The 19,700-nt window shown below is 36.9% G+C and overlaps 1 protein-coding gene across 3 annotated transcripts in view; it reads right to left on the minus strand.

Annotated features, from left to right (window-relative positions):
• Positions 1-2,344: 2,344 nt before the first annotated feature.
• Positions 2,345-19,700, minus strand: part of PHF6 (PHD finger protein 6) — a 62,297-nt gene continuing 44,941 nt past the window's right edge. Inside the window, exons 6-11 of one of the 3 annotated variants that reach the window (XM_054729380.1) lie at positions 18,317-18,483; positions 18,006-18,149; positions 16,575-16,679; positions 13,923-14,056; positions 5,790-5,919; positions 2,345-2,960 (exon numbers count right to left, since the gene is read on the minus strand). In XM_054729380.1, the coding sequence (XP_054585355.1) occupies positions 5,790-5,919; positions 13,923-14,056; positions 16,575-16,679; positions 18,006-18,149; positions 18,317-18,483 (680 nt within the window). In that variant the 3' untranslated portion in view covers positions 2,345-2,960. Of the gene's footprint in view, positions 2,961-4,999; positions 5,468-5,789; positions 5,920-11,878; positions 12,012-13,922; positions 14,057-16,574; positions 16,680-18,005; positions 18,150-18,316; positions 18,484-19,700 lie in introns of those variants that run through there. The other 2 variants (XM_008156947.3, XM_054729445.1) reach the window with 2 other exon arrangements.

The following is a 19,700-nucleotide window of genomic DNA, read 5'->3' on the forward strand; positions in this document are numbered from 1 at the left end:
GTGAGGGATGACTAAACGATTGAACAAGCAGGCTGCGTGGGGCGACCAGGCTGGCAGGGGCGTTAGTAAGGGATGACCAAATGACTGAACAGCAGGCTGTGTGGGGCGACCAGGCCGGCATGGGGGTTAGTGAGGGACGACCAAATGACTGAACAGTAGGCTGCGTGAGGTGACCAGGTGGGCAGGGGGGTTAGTGAGGGACAACCAAACAACTGAACAAGCAGGCTGCGTGGGGCAGCCAGGCTGGCAGGGGGGTTAGTGAGGAACGATCAAACGACTGAACAAGCAGGCTGCGTGGGGCGATCAGACCGGCACGGGGGTTAGTGAGGGATGACCAAATGACTGAACAGCAGGCTGTGTGAGGCGACCCAGGTGGGCAGGGGGGTTAGTGAGGGACGACCAAACAACTGAACAGCAGGCTGCGTGGAGCAACCAGGCTGGTGGGGGGGGGCTGTGAGGAGCGACCAGGCTGGCAGGGGGGGGGCAGTTGGGGGTGACCAGGCCAGCTGAGGGTGGCAGTTGGGTGCGACCAGGCCAGCAGGGGGGGCAGTTAGGGGTGACCAGGCTGGCAGAGGGGGCCAGTTGGGGGTGACCAGGCTGGCAGGGGAGGGCAGTTGAGGGCGATTAGGCTGGCAGGGGGGGCAGTGAAAGGCAACTAGACCGGACAGGGGCAGTTGGGGGCGACCAGGCCAGCAGTTAGGGGCAACTAGGCTGGCAGGGAGGGGGCAGTTGGGGGTGACCTGGCCAGCAGCGGGGGGCTGTTAGGGGCGACCAGGTAGGCAGGCAGGTAAGTGATTAGGAGCCAGCAGTCCAGGATTGTGAGAGCGATGTCCAACTGCCGGTTTAGGCCCGATCCCCAGGATTGGGCCTAAACTGGCAGTCAGACATCCCCCAAGGGGTCCCGGATTGGAGAGGGTGCAGGCTGGGCTGAGGGGACCCCCCACCCTATGCACGAATTTCATGCACTGGGCCTCTAATATAAATATAAGATGGATTGGGCCCTGGCCGGGTGGCTCAATTGGTTGAGCTTCGACTCATGTACTGAGAGTTCACTGGTTCAATTGCCAGTCAGGGCACATGTCTGGGTTGGGGGCTGGATAGTCAGTAGAGGACATGCAGGAGGCAGCCAATAGATGTCTTGCTCATCGATGTCTCTCTCTTTCTCTTTCTATCCCCCTTTCTCTCTCTCTCTAAAAATCAGTAAAACAAATATATATTTTTTAAAAAGATGTCCCAGCCAGCGTAGCTGTGGTTGAGTGTTGACCTATGAACCTGGAGGTCACCGTTTGATTCCTGGTCAGGGCACATGCCCAGGTTGTGGGCTCGAGCCCCTGTGTGGGGCATGCAGGAGGCAGCTGATCAATGATTCTCTCTCATCACTGATGTTTCTCTCTCTCTCTCCATCTCCCTCTCAATTTTAAAAATGTAAAAAATAAAAATAAAAACAAAAATTTGAAAAAATATAAATTGGGGTTTTCTCTTACAAAGACGAACTGGCCATTTGCTGGCCATCGAATTCTCCAAGAAATTCTACCAGATTTATGCTTTGGAATGTCCTCAGCAATTGCTGATGACTGCAGCTGAAAACCAAAACAAAGCAAAACACCAAATAAACAAACACAACAACCCAGTTGTCAATAGTTTCAATCAGCTAAAGAAAACCACATACATCCCTTCTCCATAATTTTATAGTGGTAATTAAAATGAAACTAAATAATGGATTTTACACACACATACACACACGTGTGTGCAAAATGCTATTAGGTAACATTTTCAGAAAAGCACACCATCAAATAGTTCCATCATTAATCAGAACCCATTGCTTGATATTTTCCCCCCTCTTGAGTAGGAAGGCAGGTTGGGAATTGTGTGTATGGAATGAGCATATTCCACTAACTAAAACTTTCGATTTCTGACTTGGATATGATCAACTCAATATATGAGCACTGTACTAGAAGCAAGCTGTCCATGGTAAAGGGAGTAAATTTAAATCTATAAAGTGAAATCCCTTCATGACAAAGATATTAATCCTGTACCCTTATTACCAATCTGATTAACTATATTAGGAATATTGGTTTATTTTCAAAATCACCTTTTAACTAAGTTGTAGAGGATGTGATTTAGGCCATAGGTATCTGAATCATATAATAATAAGAGAACTAAGATGTAATGCAGTTCTATTGTACTTGAAAGACTGCTGTCTCTCCATGATAAAACCTTTTATGTTGTGAAACTTTGAACTAAACTCAAATTCAATAAAGCAAGACTAAAAGGAACACAATACTATTGTTGTTACAAATAAGCTTCATTATACCCTTTCACAAAAAAGACATACATACAAACATGAAAGTCATAACTCATTTATTGAATGAATAGTATATGCAATACCAATAAAAGGAAGCTAATGCTACAAACTACAATTTTGAAAATAAAGCCAATAGGAACAAAATATACATAACAAGCGAGGAATGTTTGATTTTGACCCCTAATGCATTCCTTATCTTTACAATTAACCTAAATGTCTGTTAGAACAAAACTATATACCTTGGTCTAACTTGAGCGCTTTTTAAAAAAAGCAACATTCTGGAAGAACACTTTTCTTTTGCTTTGAGATATTTAAGATTCACACATTTGTTCAAGTACATAGATTCTGATTCAACAGTAGATCTATATAGCTTGTTATTCTCTTAATATCTTGAGTAGCATGTACTCCTGAGCAAGTACTATCTGAAATTCTAAAATTGCTGATTTTTGAAATAAAATGTATCAGTTGTGGGTTTTTAATAAATTGAGATGAAAGTAAAATTCACTCCCCCCCTCACCCCAGGAACAAAGAGCTCTTATTAAAGTATAGAAACTCAGGTCTATCTTTCTACTCTAAAGAACATTTCTTACTAACATTTCTGGTAAGGCAATAAATGCTCCAGAATAATCTTCAATATACGCTTGCAAAGATTACACTGTTTAATATCAATAACAAAAACAAAAAAAAATAGGAAAAAAAGAGAAAAGGAAAAAAGAAAAGTTGCTTTAAAATTTCAAGCTAAAATATGCGTAAAACACAGTCATGGCAGTATTTTTTGAAATGATGTAAATGTTATATACTTATCAAATAATGTCATGCTTATTAAAACTACAGTTAAGGACTTAAGAGATGAACAGTAAATACAATGCTGAGGTCCATTTTTCTAAATATTCATACCACAATGTACTACCCAGAAGATGATGATGCTACTTGGGAACATAAGTACTGTACAATTTTTACATTGTAAGGCACTTTTACTCAGCATGTGACAAATATGGATAGAAAATAAAAATATTGGAGGTTTACAATCAAAGTTGATTTTTTCATGTGACTTCAATTTACATTTCAATTTTTAATGAAAGACTATTTAGCCAATCACACCACAGTGAGAAAAATAGGTAGCCAGCCACTTACCTAGCCAACCAAAAGGTAAAGTGCTATTCTGGTTGCTAGTGGCAGAGAAAGGGTTGAACAAACCCATACAAAGTCATACACTGGATTACATAACAAATCCATCAACTAACAACTATAGTATTTGAAGTCCATTACATGATTATTGACTGGCCATTATTACCCCTGGCACCTTCCATTTTTCCTAAAAACATCATTACAGTAGTTGTCCAAAAATGAAGGTGCTCTATTGTTTCACGGGTAAATCGATGGCATACAATGTAAAAAGGATCTAGACACAGTGATTCAAAGATTTAAAATAATGGGTTTCAAGCTGCTGTAAGGAAATAAAGTACAGATCCTTTGGGAAAAGTCACATAGCTTGGTAAACAAACATCTTGATCTGTCGTTGCACTTCAAGTCATGGTGAATTTTGTAAATTCATCACATACACACAAAAAAATCCAATGGCATATTTAGAGCAAGAAGAGCAAAACATATAGGGAGAGCAACCCACTACTAAAGCTAGTTTCCTTCTAAAAATAATAAAAAATGGTTAAAATAAAGCAATCATCGAGTCCCTTGATTTAAGTAAATGTGTGAATACACACTTGACAAATGTGTCTTTAAGGGACTAGCAGTTAAAAAAATCAGTCATTAAGCACAGTGTAATTTTCCACCTGTTATATCTTAAAAATGGTTTCCCATAAGATACAAAATACCTTGATGCACAGTCATGTTAACATGTTTTTTTCATGTTTGCTAATTTGCTTTAATGTGGTAGGCTAACTAATCATTCAGAAATCCCTACCCTTGATAATGAGGTGTTATGGTAATATTAGGCAGATCACAACTAAAGTTTTTGGTTTTGCCATAAAGAAATATATAAATGTGCTTCAGAAGATAAATGGAAGAAATTATCACTAGCTAGAAATGCCAGTGTGAAAATCCTTTCTAAAAGGCTGGATTCTTAGGCTTTGAGAAACAATCCTGATGATCCATAAAACAACACCGAGCCCTACTAGAGGAAAAGTAGGGCACAAAAGCCAATTTAATAGATAAGCAAAGCACTGAATGAAAACATTAAAAAAACATTAAATAAAGTTTCTAACATAGTGGTCACAAAATTGAAAAAATAAATACTGTTTTATGCAAAGACTTTTTTTTACTCCTAGAGCACATGAGACCTCCTTACATACTTTGGGCCAATATATGAAGTGTTCCACACAACACGGCACTTGAGAGGAATGGGTTTTAGACATGGTGGCTAAAGTCCTTAGTGAGTGGTAACCCTTTAAATCTTAAAGAGGTTTAATTTGTTGTTGCCAAATGTTAGTTTAAACTTGAAAGGATCCAATAATTTTGCTAGAAGCTCTTTGTATAACATGAAAAAAGAAGAGGTTTACTGTCAAGAGGATTTTGGCATTAGCACTGGAGCTCATAGCTTATAATCACCAGTTGCTCGAGTCCATGCTGGTCAGTGAGAACAACTTTACAGGAACCAAATGAAATGCTTTAGCACACTTCTTGGAAGAAATATTTAGCAGTTGCTGTCAAAGCCAAGAGAAAAAGAAAGTTCTCTTCATTTCTAGCCTTCATTACTTGAGTGTGAAAAAAAATTCACAAATTCCCATGTGTTGCGACCAGAGGCGTGTTTGCACTGTAAAGTGAAATTTGCTTATGCTTCCCCTTGAGTATGAATCCACTAAACAAACTCAGACTTCTAAACAGAACTTTGTTCAGTACAGAAATATAGCTTACTTCATTGCAATATCTGCTTTAACTGTTGACACTATACACAGGGTTAATAGTGTTTCAATTGCTTCCCAGAAACTGCAAACTACAGCTATGTAATATCAACACGTCAAACTCTGCCATCTAGTGAAGAAGGCTCATAAAACAAACAAGACATTTTTAGGCAGTTCAATGAAGGATCTATGAGTTGGGCAGTAAAAAGTTACAAACCCTTTTTGATTTTAGAAAACAGTGAAAAGAGAATAGTAGTTATGGATGTCTTATTCATTCCCAGTTTTCTAACTCTGTCCCATGAACCTGTTTAAAAGATGATAAAAAAATGTAAAATATGATGCTTGAGGGGAACACAATAAATATAATGTTATTGAGGAGGGAGGATATTTTACTGATTTGACATTACAATTACATTTATTGATAAAGCAGATAGCTTGTTTTTACTGTTACAAAATCCGCTATTTTAAAAAACTATGCAAGCTCACACAGTCCTCAGCATTCTAGTGACATGCTCAATTAAACATAATAGCATTAAAAAAATCATACCGCACACCATCACTTCAACATGTTTTTATCAATGTGTATTGTATTCTGACAATAGATCCGATATAATTAACTTTCATACCTAGTTTCCATTAAGTTGCTGCTGAGTTAGTCGTTGCTGATCAATTTCTAATCTTCCCCGGCTTTTACTCTCTCGTTCCTCATCTTCTTCATCTCTTTCATCATTTCCACTATGATTTTTACAATATAGTCTACAATGATGAAAGGTAAAAAAATATCAAATTTTTGCTTCTGTTCATGAGAATATATTTATGTCATTAGTGGATGAGGTTGGTGCCCATTTAAAATATGGGTTTCCTCATTCACCCTTAAAAACACTTCACAATTAGTTACATACAGGTCCATTTCTATCTAAAGCAGAGGTTCTCAACCTTTCTAATGCCGTGACCCTTTAATACAGTTCCTCATGTTGTGGTGACCCCCAACCATAAAATTATTTTTGTTGCTACTTCATAACTATAATTTTGCTACTGTTAATGAATCGTAATGTAAATATCTGTGTTTTCCGATGGTGTTAGGCAACCCTGCTAGCGGTTCTCAACCTATGGGTCGCGACAGGTTGAGAGCTGCTGCTGTAGAGCCTATATATATATTGCTTTCTGTTCAAGATCTCATGTGACAATTTTATATATATTGCTTTCTGTTCAAGATCTCATGTGACAATTTTATTCAAACTCTTCAAATGCCTTTTCATTATTAGTGTCCTGATCTTCATTAGAATAACTTTATGAATCACCTGACAGTTTTCCAGGAACTGCATTTGGCTATGTCTCTTTTAATATAGACTGGTTCCTCCAAAAAATTTCCCCCATGATACTCTTTTGAGAAGAGTTAGATTAGACACATTGTCAGCTATACCACATTCTGGATTTGTCTAACTGTGGTACTGTTATTTTGTTCTCCCTCACACCGTATTTCCTATGAACTGGAAATAAAGCCCAAGGGCTTGGTTAGCTTTAGGTTCAATTCTTTGTATGCAATCCTGCATACTTCATGAGGCATGTAATTTCAGAATGTTCCATTTCAGTGATGCTATTTGATCACTTGGTTAAGGTGGTGGTGACAGCCAGAGTGATCCATTGTAAAGATAGGTTTTCCCCTTTAAAATTAGTCAATAATCTCTGGAGTGATACTTTGACATCATGTAGCTCCAACAATCTTTTATTTGGACTCAGAAGACACAGTATAATTGAAATTCATTGTTTGTTTTTTTATGAAAATAGCAATGCAGTCGATTTTGACCTGGGTTTAGGCCACTTTAATGTATATGTACCAATATATTTTTTTATAGCTAACCAACCCTACTTATAATCAAAGGATGGGCTGATCTGAGTTCAGTTTTAGATAAATTACAATATGTGCTGCATAACTATGTTTAGGTCTATGACAGACCACATATAGGAAGGTGCTCCCATAAGATTATAATGTAGCTGAAAAATTCCTATCACCTAGTGACATCATAGCCACCATAATATCATAATGCAACACATTCTTCACGTTTGTGGTGATAACGGTGTAAACAAACTTACTGTGCTGCCAGTTGTATAAAAATCTATATTATAAAAACCCAGTGGCCCTAATGCTGTAACGACCAAAGACCAGCGCGGGTGGGCGGGGCTGCGAGCGTGGTGGGGGGTGCGCAGGTGGGTGGGGCCACGCAATTTCACACGCTGGGCTTCTAGTATAGCACATAATTATGTATAGTACTTAACAATTGATAATAAAGGACTATGTTACTGTTTTTTTGTATTTACTATACTTTTTTTTTCCAAGCGGACTGATGTGTACTTGGGAGATAATTATATTATTCTTTCTACATTTTTATATTTATTTTTATTTTTTAAATTTTATTAATTTCAGAGAGGAAGAGAGAGGGACAGACAGATAGAAACATCAATGACGAGAGAGAATCATTGATTGGCTGCCTTCTGCATGCCCCCTACTGGGGGTTGAGCCCACAACCTTGGCATGTGCCCTTGGCCGGAATCGAACCTGGGACCCTTTAGTCCACAGGCCGATGCTCTATCCACTGAGCCAAACCGTCTAGGGCTACTATACTATACCTTTTATTGTTAAGTTAGAGTGTACTCTTTCCACTTATTAAAAGAAAGTTTGCTGTAAAATAGTATGTTGTATTACGCAGGCAGCAGCCTCATACATCTCATGTTTACAGTGTCTCTTGATTGCATCATTTTCTCTTGTGCTTGTTTTAATCTTGTGTTGTTTTATAGAGAAACATGCTGTACATGCTTGTAGCCTAGGAGCAATCAGCCATAACATATAACCCAGGTGTGTAGTACACTATACCATCTAGGTTTGTATAAGTGCAGTCTATGATTTTTGTACAAGATGAAATTGCCTAGCTACCCATTTCTCAGAACATATTCACATCCTTAGGTGGCGCATGACTGTACACAAGATGAGAAGATAGAATAATTCTTAAAAAATGTTCAGTGGATGCCCTCTTGTGGTCAGCAATGGATAAAAGATGATCATATAGAAATTCATCAGCCACAAATGATCTAGAACTGAGTTTAACATGAGAAGTTTCTAACATGTACATAGAATAAAAGGTAGGCATGGGGTTGTGGGGGAACAACAATAACAACTGACTTCTGTCCTAGTTTTGCTCATTACTCTTTTATTTTCAAAACTAGAGGTCCATGCATGAAATTCATGCATGGGGTGGGGGAGGAGAGTCTCTCAGCCTGGCCAGCACCCTCTCCAATCCGGGACCCCTCAGGGGATGTCCGACTGCTGGCAGTTGGACATCCCTTTCGCAATCTGGGACCACTAGCTCCTAACCGCTTGCCTGCCTGCCTGATCACCCCTAACCACCTCTGCCTGCCGGCCTGATGCCCCTAACTGCTCCCTTGCTGGCCTGATCACCCACTAAATTCTCCCCTGCCAGCCTGATTGCCCCCTAACCTGATCACCCCCTAACTGCTCCCCTGCTGGCCTGATTGCCCCTAACTGAGCTCCCCTGCTGGCCTGATTGCCCCTAACTGCCTCTGCCTGCCAACCTGATCGTCCCTAACCGAGCTCCCCTGCTGGCCTGATCGCCCCTAACTGCCTCTGCCTGCCAGCCTGATTGTCCCCTAACTGCTCCCCTGCTGGCCTGATTGCCCCTTAACTGCTCCCCTGCCAGCCTGATAGCCCCTAATTGCCCTCCCCTGCCGGCCTGATCACCCTTAATTGCCCTCCCCTGGTAGCCTGATCGCCCCTAACTGACCTCCCCTGCTGGCCTGATCACCCCTAACTGTTCTCCCCTGACAGCCTGATTGCCCCTAACTGCCCTCCCTTGATGGCCTGATCGCCCCTAACTGCCTCTGCCTGTCAGCCTGATCGCCCCCTAACTGCTCCCCTGGCGGCCTGATAGCCCCTAATTACCCTCCCCTGCTGACCTGATCGCCCCCTAACTGCCCTCCCTTGCTGGCCTGATTGACCCCTAACTGCTCTCCTTTGCTGGCCTAATCACCCATTAACCGCCTCTGCCTTAGGCCCTAACACCATGGCTTTGTCTGGAAGGAGGTCCTGAAGATGTCTTGTCTAATTAGCATATTAACCTTTTATTAGTATAGACTTTTCCAAAGAACTATGGAGAATTTGTACTCTTCAAACACTGAACATTGGGAATCATGAGTTCAAATATCAAGAGTGAGATTCCTACATACTGCAGCTATGAAGTATCTTCCCCAAAATATAACCTGAATATAATTAAACCTCTGAACCAACTTACAGTTTATGAGAAATATGGAGGGGTAGAGAAATGAGGTAATGGCCTCATTAAAAAAGCAAATAGAGCCCAACTGGGCTCCAGACGTCCTTGCTTAAAGGACATTGCAGATGTGTGTTTTTTCAACGATATTTACCCTGCTAATAGCATCTAGAAGTTAATTTTAGTTCAAGCTGTTGCTACAGTAAAAGCCTAAGGAGGCAGGTGAAAGGGGCTATCCGGTTCCTTTAGCCAGGCAGTCCCTTAGCCCTCTCTTTCACAGAAATGTGTGTCAGAGTAATTACTCATCCGTCCCTCAGGGTCTGCTGGTCAGCCTCAGCAACTATATAATCTTCCCTTGCCCTTTAAATATGAATATATTCAGAATCCAGAAAAGGCTGGTTAAAACAAACTACATAGAATGAAAACACTTCATTCAGAAATATCCCTCCTTGTATTTCCTATTTACCTATGCTTCTTTCCCTAAAGTACTATATACATATGGACTATCATTTGAACTCAATGGTCTCTATGATAAAATAATCTGCAATCCACATTATAAGCACATTTTAGAAACAAATTTAAATGTAAAAAGATAAAAATAGCCATTCAAATCATCATGGATCCTAGTGCAAATATTTTTGTTTAGAGATGGTCTCTGCAACATGGTTTTCTAATAGTTAAAAAGTAAAATCTACCTAAATGTCGAAGAAAGGAGTTGATTAAACAATCTGATATACCAATGCACCATTAAAATGGTGATGTAAAACCAATGTCACAGAAAAAATGTCTTGGGGATAGTAAGTGGAAAACAGATTTTATAAAACAGTATAATAAAATCTTGTTTTTATAAATATACACATATTTATTATCACACAAATGTCTGAAGAAAGTATTCCAAGATTTAAAATTGTTATTTCTGGTGATAGAATTAAAGTTGACATTAAGTGTTTCTCCTTATCTATATTTTTCATTTTCCCCCCAAAATAAAAACAGATAACTCTTATAATAAAAGATACCTAAATAAAATTTAAATATACAAATTCTCCATATATTAGATTTTAGATGCTTAAAGAGGTCTGTTATTTTAAAATATTAATGACTACTTTAAATAATGATGTATTACTCATAAAACTATCCAAATACCACAGTATAAAAGAGAATATAAAATTGCCTCTTCACCTCCCATCCCTCTGCAATGAATGAGAGGTAAAAACTGTTTACTGAATAAACAAATTTTTCTATGTATACGAAAATATACACATATATTGTACACATCTACAACTTATTTCCCCCCTTTACTCTATCACAGAAATACCTCTTCACAACTCTATACATGGAGCTACTTCATTCCTTAACTGCTGCATAGTATTCCACTAAATGCATGAACTAAAATTTAAGTCTCCTAATGAACATTCTGATTTATTTTGCTATTGAGGGTAAAAGATTAAAAAAAATATTTTCCCATTCTGCATGAGAATTTCACCTTTGGTTAACTCTCTGGCTCTGTTCCACTGGCAACTTTGAAAAATGGATGGGTGTCAACTATTTTACTAAGCTATGTTACCCTCAAATTGGTAGACTCTATCTTCATTGGGAGAATTATAAATATTCTGATAAGAAGCCATCTTTGGTTCTCTTTATGATATAACCTGAAAATTACCTATGCCTATATAACTTATAAGAGGCACTGGCTATGATGGGGTATGAGGCTTTTAAGCCAAGGTGGTGGATCCCATGCCCACTCCCTGTGGATCAGGTTTTATTAGTCCTGAGCTGTACTGCTATTCTGACTACTGCAAGGACTCCCACAGAAGTGGAATATTTGATGCTACCCTGCTGGCATGCTACAGTTTCTGTCTTGAGTAGATTGATACCAGCTATGGTAACCTGGTCAGTCCTTAGTATAGTTGATTCTAAAATGCCCTAGTGGATATGGCAGCAATCATTAACAATAATACAATGACACTCTTGCACATATATCTTTGTACTATATTGTCTGTTCATTTCCCTGAGATAAATCCCTACAAATAGTCTAGTAGCAAATGCATTATTTCAAGGTTTGGTCTCCAATGATAAACTGCTCTCCTAAAAAGTTGTACCAATTTACATTCTAACTGAACATCCCTTGAGAATGCCTGTGTCTCTAGAACCTAGCTAACATTAGCTAATATGAATTCTACTAATCTTTGCCCATCTGATAGGAAAAAATTGCTAAGATCTTGTTTTAATTTGCATTTCCTTAATTACTAATAAGGTTGAACAGTTTTTCACACACTTATAACCAACCCATGGGTATTTCTTTTACATTTCTAACTAGTTATTATTGCAATTGTTTTTAAAAATTCACCTCATATGCATTAGCCTTACTGAGCAATTAAGTTTAATAAATTCAGAATTGATTCCTTTGGGTTTTCTTGGTAGACAATGGCATCAAAAACATCGACAGCTTTTTTCCTTTACAATATTTATTATACATTTTTCTTCCTATTCTTGTTCCACTGGCTTAACCCTCCAGAAGAACACTGAAAACAATGTTGGTAGTTGGCACCTTGTCTTGTTCCTGATCTGAATGAAAGTATGTTAGTATAGTGGTTCTCAATTAGAGATGAACATGAGAATCACCTGGGGAGTCATAAAAATACATAGTTTGGGTCTCTGTCTACTGAATTTAAATCTTTGAGGATGGGGTCCAGGCAAAGAACATTTCTAAAGAGGGCCCTATCCACCCCAAGGTGATTCTGAGGCTTAGCTATGAATAAGGACCATTGTCCCTTTAACACTAAATAAGCTATTTGCTGTTGTTTTCTCATAAACACTCTATTAAGACTCCTAGCTTATCAAGAGCACTCTTGTTAACTTTAAAATTCATGGATATTAAATGGTAGCAAATGTTCTTTCACTATCTACCAGGAGGTGATAGGATTTTTCTTTATTAATTATAATGGACATTAATATACTGCCTAATTTTGAACAGTCTTTAAATTGTTAGAATACAGCACTTGATTTTATAATATTTTACTTAGGATTTTGATATATATATTTATAAAATAAGACGGGTCTATAGTTTCTGTTTTGTTTTAAATGTTATTTTTGTTAATTTTGGTGCCACAATTATGCAAGTTTCACAGAATGAACCAAGAGGTTTTCCATCTTTTGCTTTGTGCCGGGTGGACCTCTTTAAATAATACTGGAATTACTTGTTCCAAAAAGGCTTTATAAAACTCACTTGAAAATCATTTGTGCCTGTATTATTAAACAAGGTTTTGCAAATTTTATAATACAGCATTAGCACCTCATGCAGAAACTCAAATGACACGGTGACTGCTTATGTAAACTGTTTTGTACACAGAAGAGTAGGCCCTGAGTCACTGGTTCATTGCATACTGAGAATGTGAGTAAGGAAGTGCTTTATAATTTGCACAGGCAAATAAAAAAAATTCAGGGATCCCTACCAACTTATTCTCCATTCAATTAAATACATGGAACCATTATAGATGCACATTGATAACACTAGCCCCGTGGTTGGCAAACTGCGGCTCGCGAACCACATGCAGCTCGTTGGCCCCTTGAGTGTGGCTCTTCCACAAAATACCACGGCCTGGGCAAGTCTATTTTGAAGAAGTGGTGTTAGAAAAAGTTTAAGTTTAAAAAATTTGGCTCTCAAAAGAAATTTCAATCGTTGTACTGTTGATATTTGGCTCTGTTGACTAATGAGTTTGCCGACCACTGCACTAGCCCAATGCAGCACATGGAAGACCCATAAAAAAGAGGGTAGCTTATAATCTCAAACTGCCGAAGTTTACTCTTTCATCATTCTTCTATGAATATCTTTTGATTTGTATCTTCATAACCCTATCCTATTCTAAGCTCCCAACAATTGTCACCTGGACCCTCAGCAGTAGCCTCCTAACTCCCCTCCCCATTTGTACTCTTGCTTCTGTACCACTCTCTGCCTACAACACTTTCCCAACACCCCCACATTCATTTTCACCCTTCATATCTAAGCTCAAGCACTATGTCCTTAAGGAAATTCCTAAACACTCTCCCACTATGGACTAGGTTAGGTCCTGCTTGTTACGTGTTCTCACAGTGCTTGGTAATGTATCCTTTAAAGTACTTATGTAGTTTGTAATTGTATACTTAGCTATGTGGCCACTGAATTAATATGTCTCTCTCACTAGACTGTAAGCTTCATGAAGGCACAATCCATGTCTATTTTGATCACTATTGTATGCTCAAATCCTGGTACAATGGCTGGCACATAGTAAGCATAATAAAAACAAGTTGAATGAATGCTAATTCAGGGATGTGTAGTTAGAGGAAAATGCTATTTGCAGTACTCATTTCTTATATAGAGTCCTCAGTATTCTATACTTTGCTAAATACCACCTAAAAATAGTGATTAAGTAAACTAAATGCCATCTATTTAAGGGCAGTTACTTACTGACAATGGAAAATGAACAATTGTTCTCTTACTTGTAAATTCCTCGTGACATATTTTCTATGTATTTAGCTTTGTCTTGTACTCCACAGTGGTAATGGTAAGTCTTAACACAGGCTTTTATTTCACATCCAATAGTAGCACCAGGCTGACTGCAAAGTGTACATTTCTGTTTAAGGGAAGAGAAAGAATAACCATAAGCAGTATTTCAAAGTCTATGCAATCTCATTTTTTTTCTATTTTAGCCATATTTCAGCCAAACATTCCAGCTAACAAAGAAAACAGCCAATTTTCTATTAAAAAGTAATGCACTGAACTTATTATATAGCAATATATCAAATAATGCAGCAATTTCAACCATACTTTGATAGACTTTCTAATATCAAGTCATCCCCTGTTAGAGATATGACATATAAACATAAATTAGACACTTCTTAATACTGCCAAACACAAAAAGAATGGTATTCTATATTTTAGTGGTAGGCTCCTTTTCTTCCCTGAGATTAGTTCCTTTCCTATTATGGAATGAGAAGACAGGGAAGCAATTCCCCCAGAGAGGAATTGCTACCAAGTAGGCAAAAGGGCAGAGACTGGAGACTGAAGGGGCTGAAATCTTTTCAAGACCTCGATCTGGCCTAGATCAGATTTGCCTCAAGAATGTTAGAGATTAAAAGGTGACTGATGACAAAAGGATGTCATAGTCAAAGAAATTTGAGAAATGTTAGTTTTAAACAGATTGTTCCATGGAAGGACTTCTCACAATGTTTTCTCCAGGAAGGAGGGTATAGTAAACAGTTCCCAAGTTTACTGAACTCCAGAGACTCTTTTATTTTTGGAGGGCTAGGGAAGCATCTTGATGGGTTAATTTCCTTTGGAGCACACTTGGGGAAATGCTAGGTTATTGCTTGCCCTAACATTCAACAGTGCAGAGGTAAATAAGTTGATCAAAAGAACTGAATTGTTATCCCAGTCACCTATTTAGACTTTAGCTATATGACACAACATTGCTCTGCATGATATGATGAAATGATTCCCCCTTTTTTAGCCTCTACATTCTGTTTTAAAGGAGTTTCATTTTTAAAAGTGTAATTGAAGTATAAATAAACTGAAATGGATTTAAATGGAAGAGAGAACACAACAGTCTTCACACCTTCAAAAGGGTGAATTAAACTTCAAAAGTGTAATTCCCCAAACAAATGGTCATTCCTAATGGATTCAGACAAAGATCATCAATGTTTGCAACCACTAGATGAAAGACTGAAGAGGAATTTCAAAATGGAGGGATCAGACTCACTGCCTAAACCCAAAGATCAGACATTATGAGTTGTCTGATGTGATAAAATATGGATGATATAGTACCACCTGTAAAGTATTCTTACCCCCCAAAATGCTGAAACTAAATCTAATCAAGACTTTACATCTAACTTCATTTTAAAAGAAAATCTAGCGAATAGAGGCACACGTTAAATGGCATCATGAAAAAGCAAACAGACAAATAAAAGCATGTGGGATAGTCTACAAGACAATCAATTAAGTTTCTTTAACAAGTCAATGGCATACAACAAAACAAAACCAGAAACAACAAAGACAGGGAGGAGGGTGTGCCCTGGATCACTGAAGGAATATATAAAAACCACATGTAATGTATGAGCCTCCTTTGGGTTCTGATTAACACAAATTAACTTTAAAAAGATAGTTTTGAGACAACTGGGGAAATATAAATACAAATTGGGTATTAAATCACACTGAGGACTCATTGTTAATTTATGAAGAATAATGACATTGTGGTTAGGTAAGAAAATGTCCAACTTTTAAGAGATACATACTGAAATATGTAGAGGTGAAATGATATCAAGTCTCAGCTCTGCTTTTAAATACTTCAAGCAACAAGATTAAAAGGCATAGATGAAACGAGTGCCGCAAATTCTTGATAACTGATGAGTCAAGGTGATGGACAGACGTGTGTTACTAGTCTTTCTAATTTTGATATGTTGGAAAATTTTCACAATTAAAAAAATTTCAAAAATTAAAGTCATTTCTAGAAGTAATTGCTGTCTTAAAGAAAAGATTTTGCATTCCATTTATATTTTATAATATTCATAAACTGTAAAGGAATGATGAATAAAGATGCTGATATTACTTAAAGCTATTTATTAGTAATTCAGTATGCTTAAAAACATGAGACTTAGGCACATTTTAAAGAAAACTTTAAGGCTTTGATAAACATTTTAAGAAACATACTATGTATGTGAACTTTAACTAAACAGAAGGCTCTGAAAAAACTCTTTTCCTTTTATAAAAAAAAAAGGAATGAATAACAACATGGGGAAGTTCTCAATGCTCTATTGGGGTTTCGGAATTTTTCTTTAGGCAAGCTTAAACAATATTAACATTTTAAACTTAATAAGTAGCATTACATTCACCTCATTTTTTATTAAAAGACTCTCAAATACCCTGAAATATAAATCTCATAATTCTATTAAGTAATGAAGTTACATAGAAAAGAAATAAGTTTCAGTAACATCAGCATCCTTTATTATATTACAAATAAGTCAAATAGATACTGTGCTTTAACATATGAACTACTTTATATTAAATTTTTTGATGGCTGGATAAATTTGGAAGTGTTCTATATTTAAAGCAGAACATCAGAAGAGAAACGTTGCATAGAATATAAAACCACAGACCATTCTCTTTCCTCGCTTAATCTCCTGTAGAACAGTTTTAATATCAAAATCTCCAAATTCTGCTCTTGATGTTGTTGTGAGCTGGACTGTGCCAGAAGAAAATAACTAGAAGAAAAAATGCAAGAACATTTAATATTCAAAATCCTTTTTAGAAAAAGACTAAACATAATAAGAAATAAATGGAGACTGAAGGGGCTGAAATCTTTTACATTACTGAAATCTGTTACATTACTTCAATGTCCTGAGAAAGAGGACTTTTCCTTAATAATTAATTACTGATTCAAATATTTTTAATATATTACCATGTCTGATTGAAATATAACCCAAAATAAAAAGAATGAAATAAAACTAATGTTGCCAGTATGGAGCCAAAGTCAAATACTTTATTAAACAATGTAGATTTTAACAGTGTCACGCTGTCATCTCAACTGTTACATTTCCACAAAGTTTTAAGAAATAGTTTCAATTGGCAAATTTCATCCCTAGATGCAGATCAGTATTACCTGGGGATCTCTTTCCCCCAAACAAGATATGTTTGGGATCTACTCCAGAGATACATATTTTGGAAAAAACTCCCCAGGTAAATCTAATATGCATGTCAAGTTAAGAACTTCTGGTATAAATAATATATATTTTAGAACCTAATCATAAATGGGATGAGTAATTCAACACAATCTATCTAAACAGTGAACATTTATGTATATTTATATTTCAGACCTATACCTAAGGATGCAACAATAAGATATAGTTCTTATCCACAAAGAATTTAAGAGTCTATTAGGGAAGAGAGATTCATAAATAGCTGTAATACAGTGTATAAAGTACAATAAGAGAGGCATTTATTTGGTTATAGTGGAGACTGAACATATCTTTCATAACAAGTTTATAAAGTTGAAAGTTTGACAGTTTTGAGTCAATTATAGATTATCTAGAATATGGTAAGTATAATCAGAATTGATTTAAATCCTACTAAGTTATAGAAGCTACATATTTTTTAAAATCTGATTTATGAAGATGTGGGACTATAGGATATCCTATATAATAAAACCATAATATGCAAATTGACCAAACAGCAGAATGACCAGTTGCTATGACGCGCACTGACCACCAAGGGGCAGACACTCAATGCAGGAGCTGTCCCCTGGTGGTCAGTGCGCTCCCACAGGGGGAGAGCTGCTCAGCCAGAAGCCGGGTTCGCTGCTCCTTAGCTCAGTGGCGATGGCAGGGAAAGGGCCTAAACCGGCAGGCGGACAGCTCCCGAGGGGTCCCAAACTGTGAGAGGGTGCAGGCCGGGTTGAGGGGCTCCCCCCCTCTAGTACTATTCATAATTATAAAATACTAATGCTGGGAGGAAAGTGCCATACTTGGTTACTAGCTAAATGCTTTTCAAAAAACTTAGGTTTAAAAGCACATAAAATGAACTATGCTTACCATACACTTATAATGTGCAGCTGCCTTCTTGGCATTAAATATATGCAGTTTTCCTCTTGCTTCATTTTCTTCCTCCCCTACATGACAAAATCCACATTTAGGCCTGGTGTCACTAGGGCTGCTTCTGTGTGGGGACCTATCTCTCTGCAAATGTAAAAGAAAAAGAAACTTTAAAAAATCCACACAAAAAAAGCTATTAGTAACCTCAAGCTTAGTTAACATTTCAAATGATGAATTTTATCTATAAACACAGTTTAAATGAAATATTCATAGTGCAAAAAAAAGTAAGAATAAAGCATTTTTCTACTTACATAGGAACTACTTTCCATTTCATCAGTTCCATGGGAGGATGTGGACCTGGTATCTTCTGACAGCCCTTTAAAATTAGTTTTTCGTGGCCTTCCTTTGCGACTTTTCTTTTTACTTTTAGGTGATGAGGGCTCCAGTTCATGTTCATTAAAACTTTCTTCTAAATCAGCTATTTAAAAATGAACAAAAACTTTACATGGACCAACCTTAAAATGAGCATTAGTTCATGAGCGTTAGATCATAGGTTTCTCCTTAAAATAAAACTCCCTTTGGAAATAAGGAGAAATGGTTTGTGATATGTTCAATATAGCAACCTAAAGTTTCATATAAATGCAAAAAATCAAACAAAAATACTTTTATTATAATAATTGAAAATTATTTCATTGAACTTATAATTCTATAAAAATGGGTTTTGTGATCTTTTCTACATAATTCAGTAAACATCTTTAAACTCTAATAAATTAATTTTCAGAATTAGCTCATTTTTTTGACCATAGGTTTCAGAGACTTACCTCACACTGTTGATGAAATCAGAACACTTTACCTAGAAAATAAACTTAGAACAACTTGGAAAACTAAATGAACATAAAGTAGGTATATCTGTGCTGTATAATATAGTCGCTGCTAGCAACATGAGACTTTTTTAAAATTTAAGTCATTTATAATTAAGTAGAAATAAACCTTCAGTTTCTCAACTGCCTTGACGACATTTCAAGTGTGTACTAGTCACATGTGGCAAGGTGTGTCTCTAATGGACATTACAGACAGAATGTTTCTATCACAGAAAAATCTATTGGAGAGTACTGCTCTAGACAGCTAGTTCTGTAAATTATCATGAAAATGAAATGATCAAATTTAACAAAGAAGTCATCTACAAATGAACTAACTGATTAAGTAATTAAACAAATATTAAGTATAAAAGGAATTTCTAACATAGCAATAGAAAAGCTATGTTGTAGGTTAGCAGTACATACTTCAATGGATTAAACAAAGTATATGTAGAAATTTTAGAACTGCATTTCCCAGCAATTTGAAAATAATTTCTACCATTAATGGAAGGTGTTTCATTTAGTTATTCGCTACAAATATTTTATTAAAGGCCTACTACATATAGGACAATGTATTTAGTGCTAAAAAAGTATAAAAACCAAATGTTCACTTGACTTGGGGTCAAACTACAGAAACTTTAAGGCACAGAGCTAATACCTTCTTCATTTCTTTTGTACCATTAGTTATTGATTATAATTCCAGGGACTAATTTTTTCAATGAAAAAGCATATCAACTCCTATGCAGATCTTTCCTAATAAATACTTTAAAAGTTTTATTTTACAAATAAAAGCATATTTATTATGTTTTTTTAAAAAGGGTAATTTGGCCCTATCCGG

The sequence above is a fragment of the Eptesicus fuscus genome, chromosome 1, assembly GCF_027574615.1.
Source record: "Eptesicus fuscus isolate TK198812 chromosome 1, DD_ASM_mEF_20220401, whole genome shotgun sequence".
Taxonomy (NCBI): Eukaryota; Metazoa; Chordata; class Mammalia; order Chiroptera; family Vespertilionidae; genus Eptesicus; species Eptesicus fuscus.